General features: G+C 61.0%; 1 protein-coding gene across 1 annotated transcript; it reads left to right on the top strand.

Moving 5' to 3' along the window:
- Nucleotides 1–1,598: 1,598 nt before the first annotated feature.
- Nucleotides 1,599–21,691, top strand: COL9A3 (collagen type IX alpha 3 chain; the record flags this gene model as incomplete). The annotated part of the gene is made up of 32 exons (XM_080716178.1): nt 1,599–1,664; nt 2,208–2,276; nt 3,366–3,401; nt 3,955–4,026; nt 4,493–4,546; nt 5,562–5,597; nt 5,845–5,868; nt 6,120–6,173; nt 6,449–6,502; nt 6,783–6,824; nt 8,117–8,173; nt 8,521–8,574; nt 9,111–9,164; nt 9,344–9,397; nt 9,588–9,641; nt 10,033–10,086; nt 10,836–10,889; nt 11,467–11,520; nt 11,619–11,672; nt 12,060–12,104; nt 12,186–12,239; nt 12,582–12,635; nt 13,148–13,201; nt 13,298–13,369; nt 14,733–14,768; nt 15,343–15,387; nt 17,485–17,517; nt 17,612–17,758; nt 17,928–17,982; nt 18,274–18,456; nt 20,176–20,253; nt 21,501–21,691. The coding sequence occupies 32 exons, from the start codon at nt 1,599–1,601 to the stop codon at nt 21,689–21,691; spliced, it is 2,043 nt and encodes a 680-aa protein (XP_080572304.1).
- Nucleotides 21,692–21,782: the final 91 nt, after the last annotated feature.

The raw sequence follows: 21,782 nt of genomic DNA, 5'->3' as shown, positions 1-21,782 counted from the left end.
CCCAGCCAGCCCTCAGGGCCTGTGTTGCTGGGGTGGATGTGAGGGCCGGGAGCAGGTGCTGGGTAAGGCTGCCCCTTGGCGCGGCCTCCTCTGAGTCCTGCCCCTCAGCTGCCCTTGCTGGCTGCATGCCGGGCATTGGGTGGGGAGAGAGCTGGCCGTGGGGCTGGGGGAGCCTGGTCTTTCCAGGGAGGAGCAGCAGCTCCGGGCCTGTGACTGGGGTGCTGGGGCTGCTCCCAACCACTAGCCCAACTCCCTCCCATCACAAGGCTTACCCCGAGTGTCTCCGCGCTCCTCGCCCTCCCTGGCCTGAGCAGCTGCCAGCAGGCCTTGGTGGCAGCCCTCCGGGCATCAGTGCAGGACACATCCTCAGCCCAGCTACTTTGGAAATTCTAAAGACCCCTCCAGGAGCCGGCTGCAGCTCTGCATGGGAGGCGACCTAGAGGGGACGAGGTCATCTGAGTGGCTTCTGGAGCAGCCGCAGAGGCCCCGCCAGTGGCCAGCAGCACCCTGCCTCCTCCCCTCGTGGGACACGCCTGGCCTGCCCATGCCAAGCCCCAGCCATGCTCCCGCTTCTCCCCCAAGTCTGGCTTTGCAGGGTGGCAAAGCCTCTCTTACAGCCCAGGCTTAGAGTACAGGACTGTGCGACGCCTGGCAGCAGCCCTGGACTTTCTGGGTGCGGGAAGTGGGCTGTGTTGAGGGGCTCTCTGACCTCAGTACTGGGGGACTCATCCACCACGGGGATACCTGGTCCTTGGGCAACCTGGGTGCCTCATCTTTTTTTTTTTTTTTTTTTTTCAGTACTGAAGATGGAAGCCAGGGCATTCTACTAGACTCTGAGCTCCCTCAAACACTATTTTTTTTTAATTCTCTATTTTGAAACAGGGTCTCACTGAGTTGCAAAAGGGCTCACTAAGTAGTAGCTGGGGCTGTTCATAAACCGCGATCCTCCTGTCTCAGACTCCCAAGCGTGGGGATTACAAGGGTGCTTCTTCTTAAAAGGCGCCCTTTGCCCCAGGCGTGGTGGCGCACCCTTCTTGTAATCCCAGCTCAGATAGGAGGATCTCGGTTCACGGACAGCCCCAGCTACTACTTAGTGAACCCCTTTGCAACTCAGCGAGACCCTGTTTCAAAATACAGAATAAAAAAATAGGATTGAGGGGGAACTTGAAGGTAGAATGCTCCTGGGTTCCATCCCCAGTACCACCAAAAAAAAAAAAAAAAAAAAAAAGCGCCCTTCACTGGGGGATTCTTCCGCTCACACTCTGGTTTAGAGTGAGGGAGAAAGGAGTCATTCTTGTGCACTGAAAGGTGTGTGTGTGTGTGTGTGTGTGTGTGTGTGTGTGTGTGTGTGTGTGGAAGGCGCCAGTCGCCGGGATAATTTTAACTCAGAGGCGGCCAGAAAATGCCGCCTGCTGCTGTCTGCACTGTGGGCACGGTGTCCTGTACCCCGCCCGCCCAGGTGGGCCGGCTGAATGGGGGGCTTGTGCGTGCGGGGCGGGGCAGCCAGCAGCCTGTGCACCGCCCACCGCCCAGGGCCCGTGGCTTTGCTCCTCATCGGGCGGGCGCTGCAGCCCGGCGGCTCAAAGCGCGCTCCAGCCATGGTCCAAGCGCCCACCCTGGCCCTGCTCCTGCTAGGGCAGCTCCTGGCAGCCGGCACGGCTCAGGTAAGTGCGGCCGGAGGTGTGCAGTCTGGGTCTGGGGAAGGCAGCTGTGCTGGTGGGGGGAGAAGTCTGGAGGTGGAGCTGCACTGTGGCGGACGACCCCATCCCCTACCTGGCGGCAGTGGTGGGGGCGCAGAGCCTCCATGGCCCTGGGGGACCCCAGCGCGGCCTCCTCGACCCACTGACCGCCTCTCCACGACGCTGGCACCCGATCCTCTGCCGACCATGCTATGCTGGGGATGAGCCCGGGCTGCTGCTCTGTCCTCGACTGGCCGGGGTCGGGCTGCTGCCAGCGCTACCGCTACCACCGGACTCAGGACACAAAGTCGTCTTTGTTCTGGAGGCTCCCTGCGGGGCGGCATCACAGCCACCAGAGCCAGGCCAGGGGATGGATCACTGCCTGATTGGGCGCTGGCTCTGGCTCCTTGAGGTGGTGGGCTCCGAGGACAGGCCCCAGGGCTGCTCAGGACTGCCAAGATAGGGCAGGCTGGAGGGCTGGCTTGCAGGCCGCTGAGTAGGGCTCGCTAATGAATTTCTCCCTTTCAGAAAGCAGGACCTCGAGGCCCTCCTGGCCCTCAAGGGCCACCAGGGAAGCCGGGCAAGGACGGCGTTGATGTGAGTTGGGGTGGAGTTGGGTCCCAGGAGTTGTAGCTCTGGCCCTAGCCTTCCTAAGACCCCAGGTCTGGCAGAGACAGAACCAAGTCCCACGTCCAGAGCTGGGAGCTGGGGGAGAGAGACCAGGTATGGGCCGGTGGGCCTGAGGGGTACAAAGGAGCAGAGGCTCATTCCCTCTTGGACAGACCCTGCAGTGCAGGTAGCAAGAGAGCCCAGGAGTCAGAGGTATGGGCACTGGGGGTGGGCACTGAGGGGCCGGAGCCCCTATGGTTTGTGGGCTCGGGACTCATGGGGTGTCCCATGGATCTCTGCATAGATGGGGCTGTGGGTCCTGTTGGGGTGCTGGGGACTGGGCCCGGTCTTGGAGGGGACTCAGGCTTGCTCAGCCCCAGAGATGGTGTTGTCCATGGGTGTCAGACCAGAAGTGACCCAAGCAATATGGAAGGTAGCCTCTGCCCAGGAAGGGCCGGGCCCCCTCTGGGCCCTATCCTGCACCTTTGTTCCCCGCCAGAGTTCTTGGAGGGCCATGAGAGGTCCCACAAGCCCTCCCCAGCTTCTGGCCACAGGGCTGTCGCTCCCGGGACACTGCAGCCTCCTCAGGAGGGTTCTGTTCCTCTTGCTGGGGCCGGCACGGGGCTGAGGGCTCCCACTTAGCTGCCCTCCAGGTCTCAGTTAAAGGACGCAGCCACTCTAGGGCCATCCAGGGAGGGGTGCTACCAAGGAACCTTCTCAGGGAATGAGGGCCTACCACCTCTGAAGCAGATGGAGCCAGGAGGCCTGCTTTCTGCAACACTCAGGCCAACGCAGGGGTGGGGCTGCACACGCATTCCCTGGGGGGTCATGTCCCTGTGCCCTCAGCCTGTCCCCCTGTGTGGGCCCTGTAAGCGCTGAGCCCCCTGGCTAGCTCACCCCTTTCCTGGCAGAGGGGAGGGCCCCCAGATGTGAACAAGAGGGGCCAGAGCCTTCTATCACGTCTCCACTGGCAGGGCCTCCGGGTTGATGGGAGGCTGGCCCTGCTCTGCTCCCCTGGGGTGGTTTTCAGGAGATCCCCATTTGCAAGGATCCTATGCTGGCTTCTTCCCTCTGCAGGGAGAAGCTGGCCCTCCAGGTCTGCCTGGGCATCCGGTGAGCACCCCTGGCCGGGGCGAGGGGTGGGGGAGCCCACTTCCAGTCTGGAGGGGAAGGACAGACACAGAACAGAAGGCCATTGATGGCCCGGCCACCACGCCGGGCCTGCGCCGCCTAGGAGGGCCTCAGGGGGCTGGAGAGGGGTTGGAGCCAGGAAGAGGTGGGAGGGGAGTGTGAGGTTCAGCGTGTCTATGAGCTGCGTCTGGCCAGAGCTTTCTTTGGGCCAGCACCCAGGGAAGGGGCCCGCCCGCCTCCAAGGAGCCCGGACTCCACCCGGGCCTCACCTGGTCTAGCTCTGGGATTGAGGGTCCTGGGCCACCGGCAGCCCCAGGGGAACACGCTAGCTCCTGGCTGGGCAGCGGAATGGCCCAGGTGAACATCCTACTCCTATGAATGTGAGCGAGGGAGGGAGGGCGGCCTTGGGGGCAGTGAGGGGCAGCCAGGGTCCCTCCCCAATGGCTGTGTGGTGCCCGTGTGGTGGCCGTGTGGGGAGCACACTTCCTCCTTGCTGAGGCTGGACTCCTCACACCTCCGCCCTGTCCCTGCACAGGGACCAAAAGGGAGCCCGGGGAAGCCAGGAAGACCAGGAGAGGCGGGTCTGCCAGGACTGCCTGGTGTGGACGTGAGTGCCCCCCCCCCCGCGCCCAGGGACATGTCCCAGCCAAGGGTCAGGTTTAATTGCTGTTTCCAGCTGGGCCTGCTCAGGCAGGAAAGCTGGTTCTGACAGTAGTCTCCAGAAGTCCCCAACAGGGGTCCCTGGCCACCATCCCAGACCGGCCAGGTGGGGGACAGAGCAGCTCACAACAGAGCTGGCTGCCCCACTAGCTCTCGCTGATCCGGGAACAAGCGCCCATTGTCAGGGTCCTCTGCCCAGCGCTGGCTCGGGCAGCCTCCATGGGCCTTCATGCCTCCAGCTCAGCACACTGGGGTCTGGGTGGGCTTGTCCCCAGGGGCCCTGTGCTGGCCACCATCCACTGCCCCATCTCTGGCCACACCAGGTTGGCAAGGGACGGGGTCAGACTGGAGAAGAAGGGGGCAAGTGTACTTCCATGCGGTCCCCTGAGCCCTCCCTCTGCTCCCCTCCCCAGGGTCTGACTGGACGGGATGGTCCCCCTGGACCTAAAGGCGCCCCTGGAGAACGGGTAGGTGCCTGCCCCGTGGTTGTGGTTCAGAGGGGCGGGGTGGCCAGGCGGAGTGCCCTGTGTACAAGGCCCTGAGCTGGCAGTCGAGGGAGGTGACTGTGGCTGCCCTGGCTGGGCCCCGCCCCTTCCCCTGTCCCTGCAGTGGGTGGAGGCGAAGGAGCTGCAGGTGCATGACCAGCTCCTGGGCTGCCCTCCCTGTCCCACGCCGTGTCTGCTCAGAATCATCTTGGTGTGTAGACCATGGCAGGTAGAGCAGAATGGTCAGCGTGGTGACCAGCCCCAGAGTGTCCTGGGGCCCCCAGAGTCCTGTGAGCCACCACAGAGGGCCCACAGTTATCTGCTAGCCATGTCCCAAGTTAACCCTCACCCATCGAATCCACCCTGAACCCTGGCGCCATCTTGGGCTGCTCTCCCTGGCGGCATCTTGGGCTGGCTCTCCCTGCGCCATCTTGGGCTGGCTCTCTCTTCTCGGGCATCTGAGAGCACAACCGAGCTTGACACGCCCTCACTCTACTCATGAGATGTGACGACCGGCCAGCAGGGCCCTCCATGGCCGAGAGCAGGGGCACAGGCCTCCGCCTGCCCCCAGGATTCATCAGCCATGCAAAGCCTCTGAGTGGAAATGGCAGAAACGGTGGCCGCTGGCCGGCGGCTAGTCCGGGTAGTCGGGGGCCTGGCTCCATCAGGGGCAGCGCGTGCCCTCCATGGAGGACACAGGCAGGAGGCGCAGCGGTGGAGAACAAGGTGCTGACGTGGAGGGCGGACAGCGCCTCCCTGCAGTGCTTGTGGCCCTCCATGGCTGAGTCTCCGTGGCCTCTGGCGGGGTAGGGAGGGCTCCTGGAGTGGTGGACATGCCCCTGCGCTGCGCCCTCCTGGCCAGCACACAGCCCTTGCACAGAGGAACCCCTTCTGGCCAAAGCCGGCAGAGGGGCCGCTGGGCGCTGAGGAGGGTCAGGGGATTGGATTTGCAAAGAGAGGTAAGGGTCCTGGCCCTGACATCTGCTTTCTTCCTCAGGGAAGTCTGGGACCCCCAGGGCCGCCCGGGCTGGGGGTGAGTACAGTCCTGTCCCCTCCTCTCCATGGGAGTTGAGGAACCAGAGGGTCTGGCCACGTCGGATGACCTCCTGGGGGCTAGGCCCTGGAGTCGGGTCCTGGGCCTATGTGAGCTATGCCCGCTGGCGGCATCTGCTGGACCAGCCACCATCCCCCGATGGACCCTTCTCCAGGCCCACATGAATTGTCTTGGGGGTGGCAGGGCAGACCCCAACCTGTGCTCTGATCTGTGCTTGGCTTTGCAGGGCAAAGGCCTCCCCGGACCCCCTGTGAGTATTGAGCCCCCGGAGCCCCCAGCCAAGCACGTGAGCTCCCAGAGCTCCCTGCACCTGAGCTGACCTGGGCTGGGGTGGCCCCAGCCATGGCGGGGACAGGGCTTCTCAGGGCACAACCTGACCGCCCCACGCGCAAAGCCCGGGTCCTCCCGCAAGGGCGGACCAGCCTGGATGGTGCCGGGCCCCCTTCCAACCCGAGGACTCCTTGGGTGCGACTCTCCATCTCTCCCTTCTCTACTCCCCAGGGAGAGGCAGGAGTGAGCGGCCCCCCAGGTGGGATCGGCCTCCGTGGGCCTCCGGTGAGTGGCTGCCTAGACCTCCCACCCCCACAGGCAGACTAGGTGGCCACCACGATGAGCCCAGACAGCCCGAGCTCCCTTCCCTCTGCTTCCTCCTCCTCCCCCTTTCTTGCTGGGCATCGACAAAAGCTCAGACAAGGGACTGAGACCACAGGATGCCACACAGACCGATGCCCAGGGAGTGGGCAGAGCAGGCCGTGTCCGGTGTCTGGGTGGAGGTGGGCCCCTCACTTTGGTGGAGCTGGCCCTGCTTTGAGTCCTGACCCCTCCCCCAGGGACCATCTGGACTCCCGGGCCCCCCCGGCCCCCCAGGACCTCCTGGACCTTCTGTAAGTACTGGGCAGGGCCTTGGGAGTGCCAGGCATTTCCTGGGCTGTACCCCCTTCCCCGAATTCGTGCTGCCTAGACACTGGGCCGTTCCCCAGAAATGGCTGGGGACAAAGGCCAGGCGTTCTGCCTAAGGCAGGTGGGTGGGTGGTCCCTATCACATGCTCTGGAGATGCACAGAAGCTCTCAGCACGGGCCTCTAGGGGATGATGCAGAGGCCCAGGTCCCCTGGTGGGTGTGCCAGAGGGGAGAGGTGTGTGTCAGCGTATCTCTGTGTTCCAGGGACACCCTGGGGTCCTCCCTGAAGGCGCTGCTGACCTGCAGGTGGGCATTCATGGTCCTTCGTCAAGAAGGTGGGGGAGGGGCCTTCCTTGAGGGAGGGTCTGGCCTGAGACCACCTCCTGTGGACCCTCCTTCCTGCCTCTGGTCCTGCTCTACAGACAGGAAGGTGGGGCCCCTGGGGAAAGGGTCAGTTGGGAGGGCCAGTGCAGACCCCTCAGGGCCCAGCCAGGGCCTTCCCTTCACCCACCCTGTGCTGCTGCCACTAAGACTCACTCCATCCCTTACATGGAGCGGCAGGAGCCTGGATTACTGCAGTCGCGTCCGGACGGAAACTCAGCCGCCCTTAGACACGCTGAGCCGGCAGGCATCTTTCCCTAGTGCGAGGTTCCGGACCAGAATCTGGGACTCGCTTTTTTTTTTTTTTTTTTTTTTTTGCAGTACTGGGGATGGAACCCAAGGTCATTCTACCTCTGAGCTACACCCCCAGCCCTATTTTTTATTCTTTATTTTGAAACAGGGTCTCTCTCATTGAGTTGCAAAGGTTGTAAGTAGCTGAGGCTGTTCTTGAACTGCGATCCTCCTGTCTCAGCCCCCAAATGCTGGGATTGCAAGCGTGCGCCACCACGCCCAGCTGGGACTCACTTTTATCCATCTGCCCTGTAAAAAAGGGAGCAGGCTTGGGACCCGGATCTGTTTCCCCGCTTTTTGTACCTGTTCGCAGGATCGGCTCCGTTTCCATGGAGAGAGTTTGTGTTTTTGAAGGGAAGGAGCTAACGCAGGGTGACCTGACACTGGCCGTTGTTGCCAGCTTGCCTCACCTGTGTGAGGCTGGTGCTGATGGGCTCCGGTCCTGGAAGGGAGGGTTTAGGGCTCTTCCAGGGGAGGAGGATGCTGGGCCGCTGAGGGTGGGCCCGGGCAGTGGAAGTCATCAGCACCAGCTCTGCAGCCCAAACTGCCCGTCTCGGTGTGGAGTGACCCAGGAGCCTCCGTGGCTTCCCTGAGTTCCCAGGCCTCTGGCGCCTGTCCCTCCAAGCCTGGGTTGCCTGGGCGCACGGCAGAGTCCCTCCTAAGCTGGGCTCTCCGTCACCAGATGAAGGACCCTTTGTGGAGCCGGCCATGTGAATGGCTGCTTTGAAAGCCAGGGTCTGCCCAGAAGCCAGAGCGGCACCTGGCCCCGCTCCAGACGCTGCAGCCCCTCACCCCCTGAGGCCAGCACTGAATGCAGCCCTGTCTGGGCCCGGCTACGGTCCCCTCACCTGCCCTTCTGGGTGCTCCCCTCTCTGGGGGCCCTGCCCCACTTGGCTGGGAAGTCTGACCATTTGCTTTTCCAACAGTGCCCCGCCATCTGCCCGCCTGGTCCGCCGGGACCCCCAGGAATGCCGGGGTTCAAGGTGAGTGGCGGCTACTACAGCGTGACCCCGGCCAGTAGACCTCCCCCCTGCCAGGAGGCAGTCGGTGCCCCTCCAGGCTGGGGGATTCTGGGCGATGGGGTCCAGAGGGCCTGGCCCTGGTGTCCCTGGGAGGGTGACACTGGTGCCCCCATTTCACCCTGGAATATGGTGTGGCTGGGGCCCCGGGTGAGTCACGTCTCTCCCGGCCTCAGTCTCCCCACCTAGGTCCTGAACCCTGGGGCGCTGCCATGGCTGGACTTGTGCTGACTGGCTGGATACACAGGCCTCAGTTGAGCACTGCCTGGGGAGGGCTGCTGAGGTCTGGACTGTGACCCCTTTGCTTTCAGGGGCCCACTGGCTACAAAGGGGAACAAGGAGAGGTCGGGAAAGACGGTGAGAAGGTGAGGGCTGGGTGTGCCTGCACCAAAAACTCAGGCAAGCTGGGCCCTGGGAGGCTCCTGCTGGGCAAGTCTCCCTGCGGGGCCTGGCTGGTCGGAGCCGGGGTATTTGGGGCAGGGACCTAAGCAGACCCTTGCCCACCTGACCTGAGTGAAGACCCCTGGCTGCACTGCATGGGGGTGCTGAGCCCTGGCCTGGAGAGTCCTCGGTGGTTCCTGCCCCGCCCTTGCCGTGCTGCTGCCCATGGAGGGCACCTGTCCATCCCCACTGTGGGCTGCACACGGGGCCCAGAATGCCCCCTAGCATGGTGGGATGGTTAAATCGAGATGGTGTGTGTGTGGCGGGCACTCCCCTCTTGGCCAAGAGGAGAGGCCCGGGAAAGGTAGGGGGCTGGGCTGGAACAGAGGCTCTGGGCCCAGGCTAGACAGGATGAGGCCGCTGTGGAACCCCTGGCTCAGCCCCACAGTCCAGCAGTGCCCCTTGCCGCTCAGGCTCCGGTGAGGAACAGGACAACTGACCACCTCTTTCTCCATTGCAGGGCAACCCTGGCCCCCCTGGGCCCGCTGGCATCCCCGGCAGCGTGGGGCTGCAGGTGAGGCTAAAAGGGGTCAGTGGGGCAGGATGGGGTCCCGCGATGGCCACCCCGCAGGGGTTAGCTCAGACTCTGCAGACAGAGAGCCAGGATGCCGGATGGTGTGCACCCCCCCGGGGGCCTCAGCGTTGGTGGAGCGCCTCTAGCCAGCTGCTCCATCCCTGGCCATCTCCCCACAGGGTCCCCGAGGATTACGAGGACTTCCAGGGCCACTTGGTCCCCCCGGGGACCGGGTAAGTTCTGCTGGCCATGTGGGGTGCCATGGGGTTGTCGAGGATCTGGGCTCATCTTCCCCTCCAGGTTCTACAAGGCTGGGCGTCCTGGCACCCGGGCTCTTTCCGTGTGGCTGGGTGTGGCCAGCCATGGCCTCCTCTGGGTCTCTGTTCCCACAGGAGAACCCCAAATGCCCTTTCTCTTCTGCAGGGTCCCATCGGGTTCCGAGGGCCCCCCGGGGTCCCAGGAGCACCCGGGAAAGTGGTACGTGTGTGTCTGGGCACGGGTGGGACCCTGCGGGCTGTCTTCCCTCTGTACTCTTCCCTGAGCTGTCTGACGCGGGCGCCTTCCCCAGCCCCACGGGGCTGAGGCTGCCACGCACACCTGGGACACCTGGAGCACACCTAAGGGGTCTGTCCTTCGCCATTCTGAATTGTCAGGGTCCCTCTGACCCTTGGCAGCATCAGACTAGCTGTCCCCAGCCACATCTGGAGGGCTGACTCTGCCTGGCCCAGGGGCCCCAGTGACGTCATTGACACGCTCCCTGCCCCAGTGACGTCATTGACACGCTCCCTGCCCCAGTGACGTCATTGACACGCTCACTGCTCCAGTGATGTCATTAACGTGCTCCCTGCCCCACCCTTGTCATTTTCAGGGTGACAGAGGCGAGAGGGGCCCAGAGGGCTTCCGCGGCCCCAAGGGTGACGTTGTAAGTGAGAGAAACCTCGATTCTCTGGGTCTTTGTGGAAGCATCTGACCTACCCCCTAACTCCCTCACACCAAGGGCCTCTGCTAGGGGATTTGGAGACCACCCCCGGCCAGGGTTGGGGACACAGAGGAGTTTGGCCCTTGAGCGTCCTATCGCCCCCTCCCTGCCCCACGAGCGATCCCGAAGCCCACGCAGGAGCCCTTTGGCCCCAGAGAAGCCAGCAGCTCCTGCTGGGAGGGCTGATGGAGGAGCCCTGGGTTCAGGTCCTTCCCGGCTGCGGATGCGCCTAGACCTGGGCAGAATGGGCATCACAGTGCGCAGGTGCCCAGCTGAGACACGGGAATAAGGGAGAAAACGGCTTTTGGGTTAGGCACGCAGAAGTAATTGAATGACAGCTAAGCATCTGCTGAAATGCGCCAAAGGGACCACCCCCGAGCCGGCATTTGCCTGTGGCAGCCTCCAAGACCACCCCTCGTCTTTCCTCTGGCTAAGTCCCGGCAGCCGGGAGCCCAGGAAGCAGCCGTGCAATGGTGCAGCATCCGCAGCCCCCATAGACAGATCTCCCCACACCCACGCCTCGGAGGGTGACGAGTGTTCTCCTTGGGGGGTGCGATGGCCCAGTGGCTTCCCGACCTGGAACACAGCACCTGGTGTCAGGAGCAGCCCGCGCCTGTGGGAATCAGTGAGGTGGTCCAGGAGGAGATTCCTCAGAGTACCAGCTGCGGCAACTCTGCCTCTGTGTCCTTTAGGGCAGACCTGGTCCCAAAGGAATCCCCGGAGTGGCCGGGCCGGGTGGAGAGCCGGTGAGTACCTGTGGCCTCTGCCCTGCAGCTGGCCACACCGGGCAGAGGGCTGCTAGGGTCACTGCACCTCTCAGTGAGTTCCTGTCCCCTACATCTGTTTCTCTTCCACAGCTCTGGGCACGCACAGGGCCAGCTTTGTGGGCGTGTGACCCACAGTCAGGCAGGGCTGCCACTCACAAGGGCCTAACACTTGGCTGTTACCGTTTAATGTTTGAAACCATGATTCAACAGCCTCCACGTTTCCCTTCTGCACCCGCCTGCAATTCTCAGCTACCATGACCCTCAGAAACAGAGAGTCTCCAGCCGGCTGATGTGCTTTGCTGGGCGGCGGTGGGGTAGAACTGGACGTGCAACGTCCTGAGGGTCCCAGACACCCTGGCCAGCCAGCAATGCCGGCCACTCCCTCCCCTGCATGAGGCACAGACAGGCTGCCTCTGTTGTGAACCACAGAGGCCTGCAGGGCTCAGGGGCAGCCCCGTTCTGGGGGTGGGAAAGGGCTGTACAGAGGGGAGCAGGCTGTAGCGCACGGGGAGGCACGTGGCTCTCCAAGGGGCCTGACACTGTCCCCTGCCCTCAGGGCATGCCAGGGAAGGATGGCCGGGATGGCGTGCCCGGGCTGGATGGCCAGAAGGTTAGTGCTGAGGGGCGGCCCACGGGAGGGCTGGGGAGGAGCTCGCCCCCCGGGTCTCAGCCTCTGCTTCCCTCCTTCCCCAATGGCTGTCCTGGCAGGGAGAGGCTGGTCGCAACGGTGCCCCCGGAGAGAAGGGTCCTAACGGACTGCCGGTGAGTGGCGGGCAGGCACGGCCGGGCTGGCTCCCGTGGGTGGCCTTGGGGACAGAGCCCCTCGGGGTCTGGACAGCCTGGGTGCTGCAGGCAGGGGCCTGTTGCAGTCACGCCTGTGCGTGTGCCTGGGGAACATATGAAATGCACCTGGATGCTGTGGGGTCTCTCCCTGAGGCCTGGGCTCCTGCCAGACCAGGGAATTGCAGGAGCCCCACCCTGGGCCCGCAGCCCTGGCCTTTCAGGTTCTTTCATCCTGGCCCATGAGCACTGTGTGCGCGTGTGATGCAGCTGTCTGCCCGCACGCATGCTCCCCTGCGCACGCTCACTGTGGCTTCCATGAGCAGAGTGCCTGTGGGTTTGGCCTGATGCCGAGCTGTGTTTTGGCAGGGCCTTCCTGGACGCGCAGGGTCCAAAGGCGAGCGGGGAGAACTGGTAGGTGGCTGTTTTCTCCTGGGGGCCCGACGTGGCGGCCAGGGCCTGGAGCGCAAACTCACCCTCTCCTCTGTTCTTCAGGGCAGAGCTGGGGAGCTGGGGGAGGCCGGCCCCTCTGGAGAGCCAGGTGTCCCTGTGAGTATCCAAGGCGCCCCCTCCCTGATGCACGTGGGCCCTACGCCTCTCCTGGGTGCATGTGGGTCCCGCCCCACACCACACAGGTGCAGGGGCGCTGCCCCTCCCCGCACGTGTGCACGAGGACTCTGTCCCTCCCCACACAGGGGCAGGAGAACCCTGCCCCTCCCCGCCGCAGGTGCAGGAGGACCCTGCCCTTCCCAGCACGTGTGCACGAGGACCCTGCCTCACCCCGCACAGGGGCAGGAGGACCCTGCCCCTTCCCGCACGTGTGCACGAGGACCCTGCCCCGCCCCACACAGGTGCAGGGGCCTGCCTTTATACTGTTTTGCCTACTGGCAGGGAGATGTCGGAGTACCCGGGGAGCGCGGCGAGGCAGGTCACAGGGGCTCAGCGGTGAGTGGTCTGCGCAGCCCTCGAGGGCACTGAGCCCTGCTTTCTGAGCAGGTGGGAATGGCGCTCTGGGTATGCTGATGGCTGGAGCCTATGAAAACCAGGGAGCCTGATCTTCTAGGTGGCCCACCCCCTGGGACAGCAGGGCCTTCCCGAGCCGCCTCCATGCTGCTGCCAGCTTGGCCCCGGGCAGGTACTGGTGGGGGCTCCTAGCCCTCACCCAGCCCCCACCTAGGACGGGCAGCCAGTGGATGTCGGTGCCTGTCACGAGCTTTGCCTGAGAGATGGGGTCCAGGAGTATGCCTGAGCTCTGGGACCCCTCCTCCCATGCCCACATGGGTGACCTCCTCCGTCCCCACTACATCCCTGAACAGCTTGGGACCGGCTCCCATGTCCATCCAGCCCTCTACAAGGCAGAGCTGGGCTCCCCAGGCCTCTCCCCAGAGTCGCACGGCTCCTGGGACCCTCACGGACTCCTGAGCCTCGGGGTACCTGCTCAGACCTCTGTCTTTCAGGGGGCCCTTGGCCCACAAGGCCCTCCCGGAGCCCCTGGCGTCCGAGGCTTCCAGGTAGGGAAGGCTGAGGGGTGGGTTTGGGCCTGGCCCCGGCGGGGATGAGCCCTGCCAGGATCCATGGGTGCTGACCAGCTGGAACCTTGTCCACAGGGCCAGAAGGGCAGCATGGGAGATCCCGGCCTTCCAGGCCCCCAGGGCCTCCGAGGTGATGTGGGTGATCGGGTAAGTGGCCGTCCTGGAAGGTGATGCCCTGCTCTTGAAGCACACTCTGTCCTTCCCACAGTCCTTTGGACACAGTCCGGGAGCAGAAAGTCCCCGCCCAACGGGCTGATCTCTCATGACCCGCCCCGCCCACCTGGACAGCGGGGGGTGTGGCCTTGCCTCCAGCATTGCATCCTGGCCCCTTTATCGCTCTTTCCGTTGCGCGTCAGTCCTTTGCGGGTGCCAGGGGGCTCCAGAGGCCTCCCGCTCTGACTCCAGCCCCTTCTGGAAGTCTGGGTTGAGCACCGGATGCCGTCGGGGCACAAGGACCAGGAGGAGGGGAGGAGGCAGCCCTGGGCCCTGAGCCACCGCTAGGTGTCAGCTGAAGCTTGGTTTGGCAGAATCGTGTTGCTGCAGAAGGGAGAACCCAGTGTCCAGACCGTAGCGCTTTCTAAGACCCTTTCCTGCAGGGCTTGCAACAGCCGGTGACATTGGCTCCTGGAAACATGGGTGCCTGATTTGCTTAGGTCCCGGCTGGGGGTGGGTGCAGCCTGGGGTTATCCAGGTCAGCTGGTGACGGGCACTGCCTCACAGCCGGGGAGTAGGCTTGGGGTCTGGGGTCCTTGTGTCTGCCGTGGCTGCCCGCTGGGCAAGGACAGAGCACTCTTCATGCGGGTGCAGACAGCTCTGGGAAGGCTCCAGGACCTGGCCGCGGGGGCAGGGAGCAGCGCCTCCCTCGTTAGCCTTCATTAGCCTTCCAGCAGGACATTCCAGAGGCAGGGGGTGTGCCAACGACCTGGGGCCGCCCAGATTCCCGAGAGAGGCAGCAGCGGGTGGGCAGTCTGACTCCCTGTGGGGTCTCTCGTCCTCTACGATCTTAGACCCACCGGGAGCCTCTGGCTCCTGCCCCGCAGGCAGGTTCTCATTCACTCTCCATTCAAGCACATGGACTATGTGTTTGTGGTGCTGGCTGAACCCAGGGCCTCGCACATGCCAGGCAAGCACTCCACCTCCTGGCTGCGCCCACGCCCCAAATCCCAGTGATTCGCGGACGTGGCCCTAGCGTCCCAACCCAATGGGAATATGATTAAGATGAGCCTTTGGGTCTTTGGCTCTGCAGAGCCCCTGGGATGAAATTGCCCTGGGATTGTATGAGCAGGAATCTGCAGAATTCACGGCAAAACGGACTGTACCAATTTAAAGGACACCACTGTCCACCTGTGCGACGCCCTGGAGCTGGACAGGGTGTGTGGCTCTGGGGAAGTTGACACGCAGATCCATGGGGCACAGAGCTGGCCAAGTGTGGCTGGTCCCACGAGCACAGGGCAGGGTGCCTGGGTCCAGGCAGGCAATTCCTCTAAGCCACAGCCTTCTCTCTGCCCAGGGCCCAGGAGGTGCCGCCGGCTCTAAGGGAGATCAGGTGAGCAGGGCGGGGCGGGGCAGATCTGGGTCCTGTCCGCAGTGCAGCCCTAAAGCTGCCAGCTTCTGTGGGGGCCTAAGGGTCAAAAAGAAACCCAGGCGGCTTCCCTGTGACCCCCACCCCACCCCTCATGGTTCTGCCTGGCAGAAAGGCTGCCTCAAGCCAGGCGTGAGGCACACTTGTAATCCCAGTTCTTGTGAGGCCGAGACAGGAGGGTTATGGGTTCAAAGCCAGCCTTGGCAACTTAGTGAAGCTCTCAGCAACTTAATGTGAACCTGTTTCTAAATAAATAAAGTCAGGCTGGGGGTGTAGCTCAGAGGTAGAATGCCCCTGGGTTCCATACCCAGTACCTCCTCAGAAAAAGAGAAAGGCTGCCTCATGCTCATGCGCCACCGCTTGGCTTTGCGCCCCTACCCGGGCCCAGGTCTCAAGGCAGGGGCCTCGGGAGCCATTCAAAGGCAGGTGTTCCGCTGGGACTCTGGTCTCAATCTCAGGTGGAATTTGAGTGGCCAGTTCTGAACGCCACAGCACCAGGCAGGCAGGAGCCACCGTTAACCTCGGCCGCATCTTTCAGGGCATCGCGGGTTCCGACGGTCTTCCTGGAGACAAAGGAGAGCTGGTGAGTGTGTAACCTGCCAGCAGCTGAGCGACAGCTCACAGGTGGGGTGGGGCTGGTCCCCTGGGCAACATTAGCATCCTCAGATCCCAGAGAGGAGCCTGGAAGGGCACGGGGTCCCCAGGGCGCCGAGGGCTGGCTGTGAGCTCCCTTTAGCTGGAAACTATGCGCAAGCCTGGTCGGTGCTGAGCTGAGTCCTCCGTGGTGCGGCGCTGCGTTGTCAAGTCAGTTCCTGGCGTGTCTCAGTGACAAGGCCCAGCTGAGGTTTACCTGGAGCAAGCTTCACTTTCATGGAGCAGAGATGCAGGCTGAGGATAGAGGAAATCCTTGGTGTTTCAATTCCCTGACCCCCATCATTAGCGCTAACAAATGGAGTGGTTAGGAGGTTTAAGGGCAGAAAAACCTTTCTGGTGGTATAGGCCTGCAATCCCAGTTCTTGGAAGGCTGAGACAGGAAGATTGCAGGTTTATAGCCAACCTCAGCAATTTAGCAAGACCTTGTTTCAAAATAGGGCTGAGCTGGGCGTGGTGGCCCATGATTGTAATGCCGGCACTTGGGAGGCGGAGACAGGAGGATCCGGGTTCGTAGCCAGTCTCAGCTACTGAGTGAGGTCCTCTGCAACTTCGTGTGAGAACCTGTTTCAAAATGAATAAAAAAGCCAGGTGTGGTGGCACATGCTTGTAATCCCAGCATTTGGGAGGCTGAGACAGGAGGATTGCTCAGGTTTGAAGCCAGCCTCAGATACTTAGGCCCTTTACAACTCAGTGAGATCCTGTTTCAAAATAAAGAATAAAAAAGGGCTGGATGTGTCACTCAGAGGTAGAATTCCCCTGGGTTTCATCCCCATTTCGCAAAAAATAAGACTGAGAGTGTAGCTCACAAGTAGAATGCCCCTGAGTTCAACCCCCAGTAACACACACACACACACACACACACACACACACACACACACCTTTCAGGTGCTCGAGGGGCCAGGGATCACATGGAGTCTTTCTTTTGTTTCTGGGGGAAGCAAACATGGCCACACCCCAAGGATCCTGGTCTCTGGCAGAGCCCTCCAATCCAGTATTAGTTCTTCTTAGACCTCTTTACAAAGCAATCGCTGTTGTGTTTTATTTTGGCAAATTCTTAGACAACCTTGGCAAATAGGAACCCTAAAATCCAAGACATAGTCTAACTCAGCTGCTGTTAAACCGATGTGGTGCCAGAGGCAGGAGGGACAGAGCCACTGCCAGCTAAGAGGCCACAGTGAGCGAGCATGGCCGCTCCCTGGCTCTTCAGCTCCTGGGTGTGAGCAGATGGGCGGCTGGGCCCTGGTTCACCTGCTGTCTGCTTAGAACTGTGTCCTGTTCACAAACCTGGAGACAGTCATCCCTAAGGACCCAGATGGAAAAAGGCCCGGAGCTTGAGGACACAGACATTTGCTCAGTATCACTTATAGTACTATAGCAAAAAAACCCCAAAAAACCAAAAAACAAACAAACAAACAAAAACCTCGAAGGAAACAGGTACAAGAGAAAAATACTGTGCAGCTACTAAAATCACTCTTCAGGGAAAATAAGTTCTTACAAAGCAGCGGAGCTGGGTGCAGTAGTGATCGCTTGTAATCCCAGTTCTTGGGAGGCTGAGACAGGAGACTCAGGTTTAAGAGCTGCCTCAGCAACTTAGACTTTTAGCAATCTAGTGAGACCTTATTTCAAAACAAAAACAGACTAGGATACAGCTTGGAGGCAGAATGCCTCTGGGTTCAGTCCCCAGAACCACCTCCCCGAAAAGAGAAAGCACCAGGCCGGATGTGGTGTAATCCCAGTACTTAGGAGGCTGAGACAGGAGGCCCAAGGCTTAACACCAGCCTGTGGCAACCTAGTGATGACCTAAACAAAAACAGGGCGGGGGTAGCTCAGAGGCAGGATCCACCGCCAAGCCTGGGTTTATCCCCAGTACAGTTTTTTTTAAAGGAAGAACCTTGCCATTATTTTGATGCAAGTTGTAGGTGATTTGACTTTGTATTTCTTCAACTAATCACTGTCAGCTGGGTTCCTTAGGAGCCACGAAGGAATGGCCGTATTCGACTAATTACAGCGCTCTCTTTTCTTGCAGGGTCCCAGTGGCCCCGTTGGACCTAAAGGAGAGGTGAGTGGCTGGCAGGGCTCCCTGCCTGGGGAAGGGCGCCTCCGGCGGCTGACCGGCCCCAGGCCGGCGTACCTCCGACCCTGTTTCTGTGCAGGCTGGCAGTCGTGGGGAGCTGGGCCCCAAAGGCATCCAGGGCCCCAACGGCACGAGTGGCGTCCAGGGCGTTCCTGGCCCTCCGGGGCCCCTGGGCCTCCAGGGCGTGCAGGGCGCCCCTGGCATCACCGGGAAGCCCGGAGTCCCGGTGCGTGGCTTTTCTTCTCCAGTCGGTGCCGTGGGTATGGGGCCGCGTTGGGTTCCCGTTGTGTGTTTCTAAACAGCCAGGGCTACTTTGGGAGCGGGTGGTACTGGGTATGTCCCCAAGAGGCTGCCAGCCCTCTGCCCGCTGGCTGATGAACCTGGGTGACTTTCAGGGGAAGGAAGCCAGCGAGCAGCGCATCAGGGAGCTGTGTGGGGGAATGATAGGTGGTGAGTGACTGCCACCCTCTGCCCTCCCGATGCCCGCTTGCCAGTCCTCTGTGAGCCCAGGGCGCTCGGCAGAGACCCTGAAGGGCTGCCGGGGGATGAGCAGGCCATCCCGCCTGTGCTTGGAGGGTGGTTCCCTGAGCGCTTCAAACGCATCCACAGGATTTAAGCCCTGTGATTGGTCCCAAAGCAGTTAAAACCACCTGCAGCCAATAAGAAAAATGCCCTGATGCTTTACGTAGAAATGTTTTCATAATCCTTTGGAGTAAATGCTTGCAACCGGTTCCCCAAAAGAGCAAGTCGCACAGCTGGCCGCGCACCTGAGGAAGCCTCTAGCGCCGGGCTCCATTGGCCGGCCAGGCCCCGCCGGACCCCCAGGCCCCCCGGGCCCCCCAGGCTTCATCGGCCACCCTGGTGCTCGAGGACCCCCTGGATACCGCGGCCCCCCCGGGGAGCTAGGAGACCCCGGCCCCAGAGGTGAGTTGTCGAGCGGCAGCGTCCCGAGGGCAGCAGGTCAGCTGTGCACAGACTCACGGTCTTCACAGGCACACGTGCGGTGTCTCCGTGCTCCTGTCCTAGTGACTTGCAGGGCTCGCTGCAGAGTTGCTGTAAACGACCATGATTGGCTTTTACCACACCCCACTGTGGGGAGATGCCTGGTCTTCTGCCTGCCACAGTTCTTGATCCTAAGGGAACTAGAGCTTTTGTTGTTGTACTGCAGTTCCTGGAAGCCCTTCTACCTCCGGGCTACACTCCCAGACCTATTTTATATTTTTATTTGGAAACAGGGTCTCCTAAGCCAGCGAAGCTGGCTTCGAACCTGCGCAATCCTCCTGTCTCTGCCTCCCAAGCGCGAGGATTACAAGCGTGCGCCACCACGCCCGGCAAAGCAGAAACTTTAAAAATCAAAATTCTTGTATAGCTCAGAGGTAGAATGTCCCTGGATGCGTGCGTCCCAATGCTCCGGGCACCTGGGGATGCCTGGAGGCTCTTGTGGGGTTGAATGAGAGCACACGTACAGGAGGGCTCTCAAGGGGCCTCGGACTGGGCCACTGTCGTCGCTGTGCCTCCGCCTCCCCTCCTAAGTGGCCTGGGTAGGGCACGCCTGTAGGTCCAGCAGTCAGGCTCGCCGTACTGGGGCCAGCCTGGCTGACTGCTGGGCGTCACGTGCTGGGAATCCCACACCAGGGCCCTGGGTACCATCCCGCCGCAGGTCTGTGTGTGTATGGAGACCTCGTGCTGCTGACGGCTCTAAGCTGCCGCTGCCGTCTGCAGGGACGGCCTCGCCCAGGCAGTGCACCGTGCTGGTGCCACCGCATTGATGGGACGCTTGGTGAGCAGGGAACATAACCCTCAGGTGCCTGGCGTGCCCAAGCCAGTGTCTATGCACCCATGCCACTAGGAGATTTTAACACACTTTTCCATGACTATGGCGCAATGCTGGCAAAAGCACAGAGATGTAAGATTCAAATAAACTTTTTATTTTTATTTTTTGTGGTACCGGGGATGGAACCCAGTGGTATTCTACGTCTGAGCTACACCCCCAGCCCTATTTCTTCTTTATTTTGAAACAGGGCCTGAGTTACAAAGGGCCTCACTAAGTAGCTGAGGCCTGTCTCAGCCTCCTGAATGCTGGGATTACAAGCGTGCACCACCACACCCGGCTTCAAATAAATTTTAAATTACTCTTGGATAACTCACAGGTCAAATAGATAGAACCGGGCATGAAGGCACACGCCTATAAGCCTAGTACTCGGGAGGCTGAGAGCTGTGAGTTGGATTGCAGGTTTGAGACCAGCCTTGGCAACATATTGGAGTCCTTCACAACTCTGACTCTGTTTCGACATAAATAAGGGCTGAGGGTATAGCTTGGAGGTAGAACGCCCCTGGGTTCACATCCCCAGTACAAAAAAAAATCATACAGAAATCCGAACAGCATATACATTTAGCAGGCATAAATATTTGAACAAGCATCGAGCCGGGCTGCCGACGCCAGGGAGGTGGTGGCTGGTGCTGCCCGGCCGAGGCGCAGGTGGGCTCACCTCCTCAGCCCCACCAAGGCCAACGGGTGACTCCGCCTCTCAACAGCTCCCCAGTAGGAAGCCTGTAAAGATGGTCTCCTGGGACCAGAGGGACCCAGCGCTGTTGCCGGTGGCCGGGGCAGCTCTGCTCACTGTGCGTCTGTGTCCACTGCAGGAAGCCAGGGTGACAGAGGAGACAAGGGCGCCGTGGGTACAGGACTGGACGGGCCTGCTGGGGACCAGGGCCTCCGAGGTAGGAGGCTGCCGCACGCTCGGTGATACGGTAGTGCTGGGCTTGTACATGTCTCACAAAGAAGTAACTTTCTCCTGTAAAAGAATTCTTCCAGAAAAGGTTAGACACTTCCTTGATAAGCACATCAGCTGGGCCAGTGGCACACACCTATAACCCCAGCCACTTGAAGGCTGAGGTAGGAGGTTTCCATGTAGGCCAGCTCCAGGCAGTTGAGCAGAACCCTGTTTCAAAATAAAAGTTTAAAAACTAGGGGTGTATCTTAGAGGTAGAGCACCCCCAGGTTTAATCCCCGATGCTGCAAAAAGAAAAACTACTTTAACATGTAAAAGTCTAATCATGAACAGATTGTTCTATACTTATTTTTAAGTAGATTTAAATTCCACTTAACTTAAGCTATTTAGTATCTATTATGTTTAAATGCTCACAGCTTTCTCCTACTTTCCTACACGTACATTGAGTGTTTCAACTTTGTGTGTATGGTACTGAGGATTGAACCCAGAAGCATTCTACCTCTGAGCTACATCCTAGTCCTATTTTTTGTTTTGAGTCTCATTAAGTTGCAGAGGGTCTCATGATGTTGCTGAGGCCGGCCTTGAACCTGCAAATCCTCCTGTCTCAGCTTCCCAAGTACTGAGATTACAGGTGTGCGCCACCACACCTAGCTGAATGTTTCAATTTTTTAACATCAAAAGTGAATGTTGTGGCCAAGAGTGTTGTAATCCTAGTCCTTGGGAGGCCAAGAGAATAGCAGGTTCAATGACAGCCCCAGCAACCGTTGAGACTCTCATCAACCTCGTAAGACCCTACTTCAAAATAAAAATAAAAAGGGCTAGCTGAGTGTATAGCTGGAAGGCAGAATGCCTCTGGGTTCAATCCCCAGTACCACACAAAGAGAATGCTCTGCTGGGCACAGTGGCACATATCTATAATCCCAGTACTTGGGAGGCAGAGACAGGAGGATCACAGGTTTGAGGCCAGCCTCAGCAACACCCAGGCCACAGCACGGCTCACTGGGACAGCTCTGACAGCACTGCCCGGGCCCGCTTCCTCGCTGCCGCCCAGCTCCACTCTTCATGTGCCCGATGAACCCTCCCACCCCAGGGCTGGTCCTGCCTTGCACCTGCCCTTCCCGCCGCTTTCCCTCCCCGTGGCCTCTTCCTATTCCGGGCAGAGTTGGGGTTGGTGTGCCCAGGAGGGGGACGGCTACTTCTTGGTCTGACTGCCCGATCTCCCCTCCTGGTCTCCAGGGCCACAGGGCGTGCCTGGCATCAGCAAAGATGGCCGAGACGGTGCTCACGGCGAGCCTGGGCCTCCCGGGGACCCTGGCCTGCCTGGTGCTGTCGGGGCTCAGGGGACCCCGGGGATCTGTGACACCTCAGCCTGCCAAGGAGCCGTGTTAGGAGGGGGCGCGGAAAAGTCAGGCCCCCGAAGCTCGTGAGAACTCCGGGTAGCTGCGCGAGGAGCGGCCCGGCCCCAGCCGCCCCGGTGGCACCGACGCTGCTGAGCAGGGCCTCGCTACGGTGTTCCTG

Source organism: Muscardinus avellanarius, assembly GCF_963383645.1.
Source record: "Muscardinus avellanarius genome assembly, chromosome: 19".
Taxonomy (NCBI): domain Eukaryota; kingdom Metazoa; phylum Chordata; class Mammalia; order Rodentia; family Gliridae; genus Muscardinus; species Muscardinus avellanarius.
Note: the sequence above shows the minus strand (reverse complement) of the source record. Positions and strands in the feature narration are given on the sequence as shown.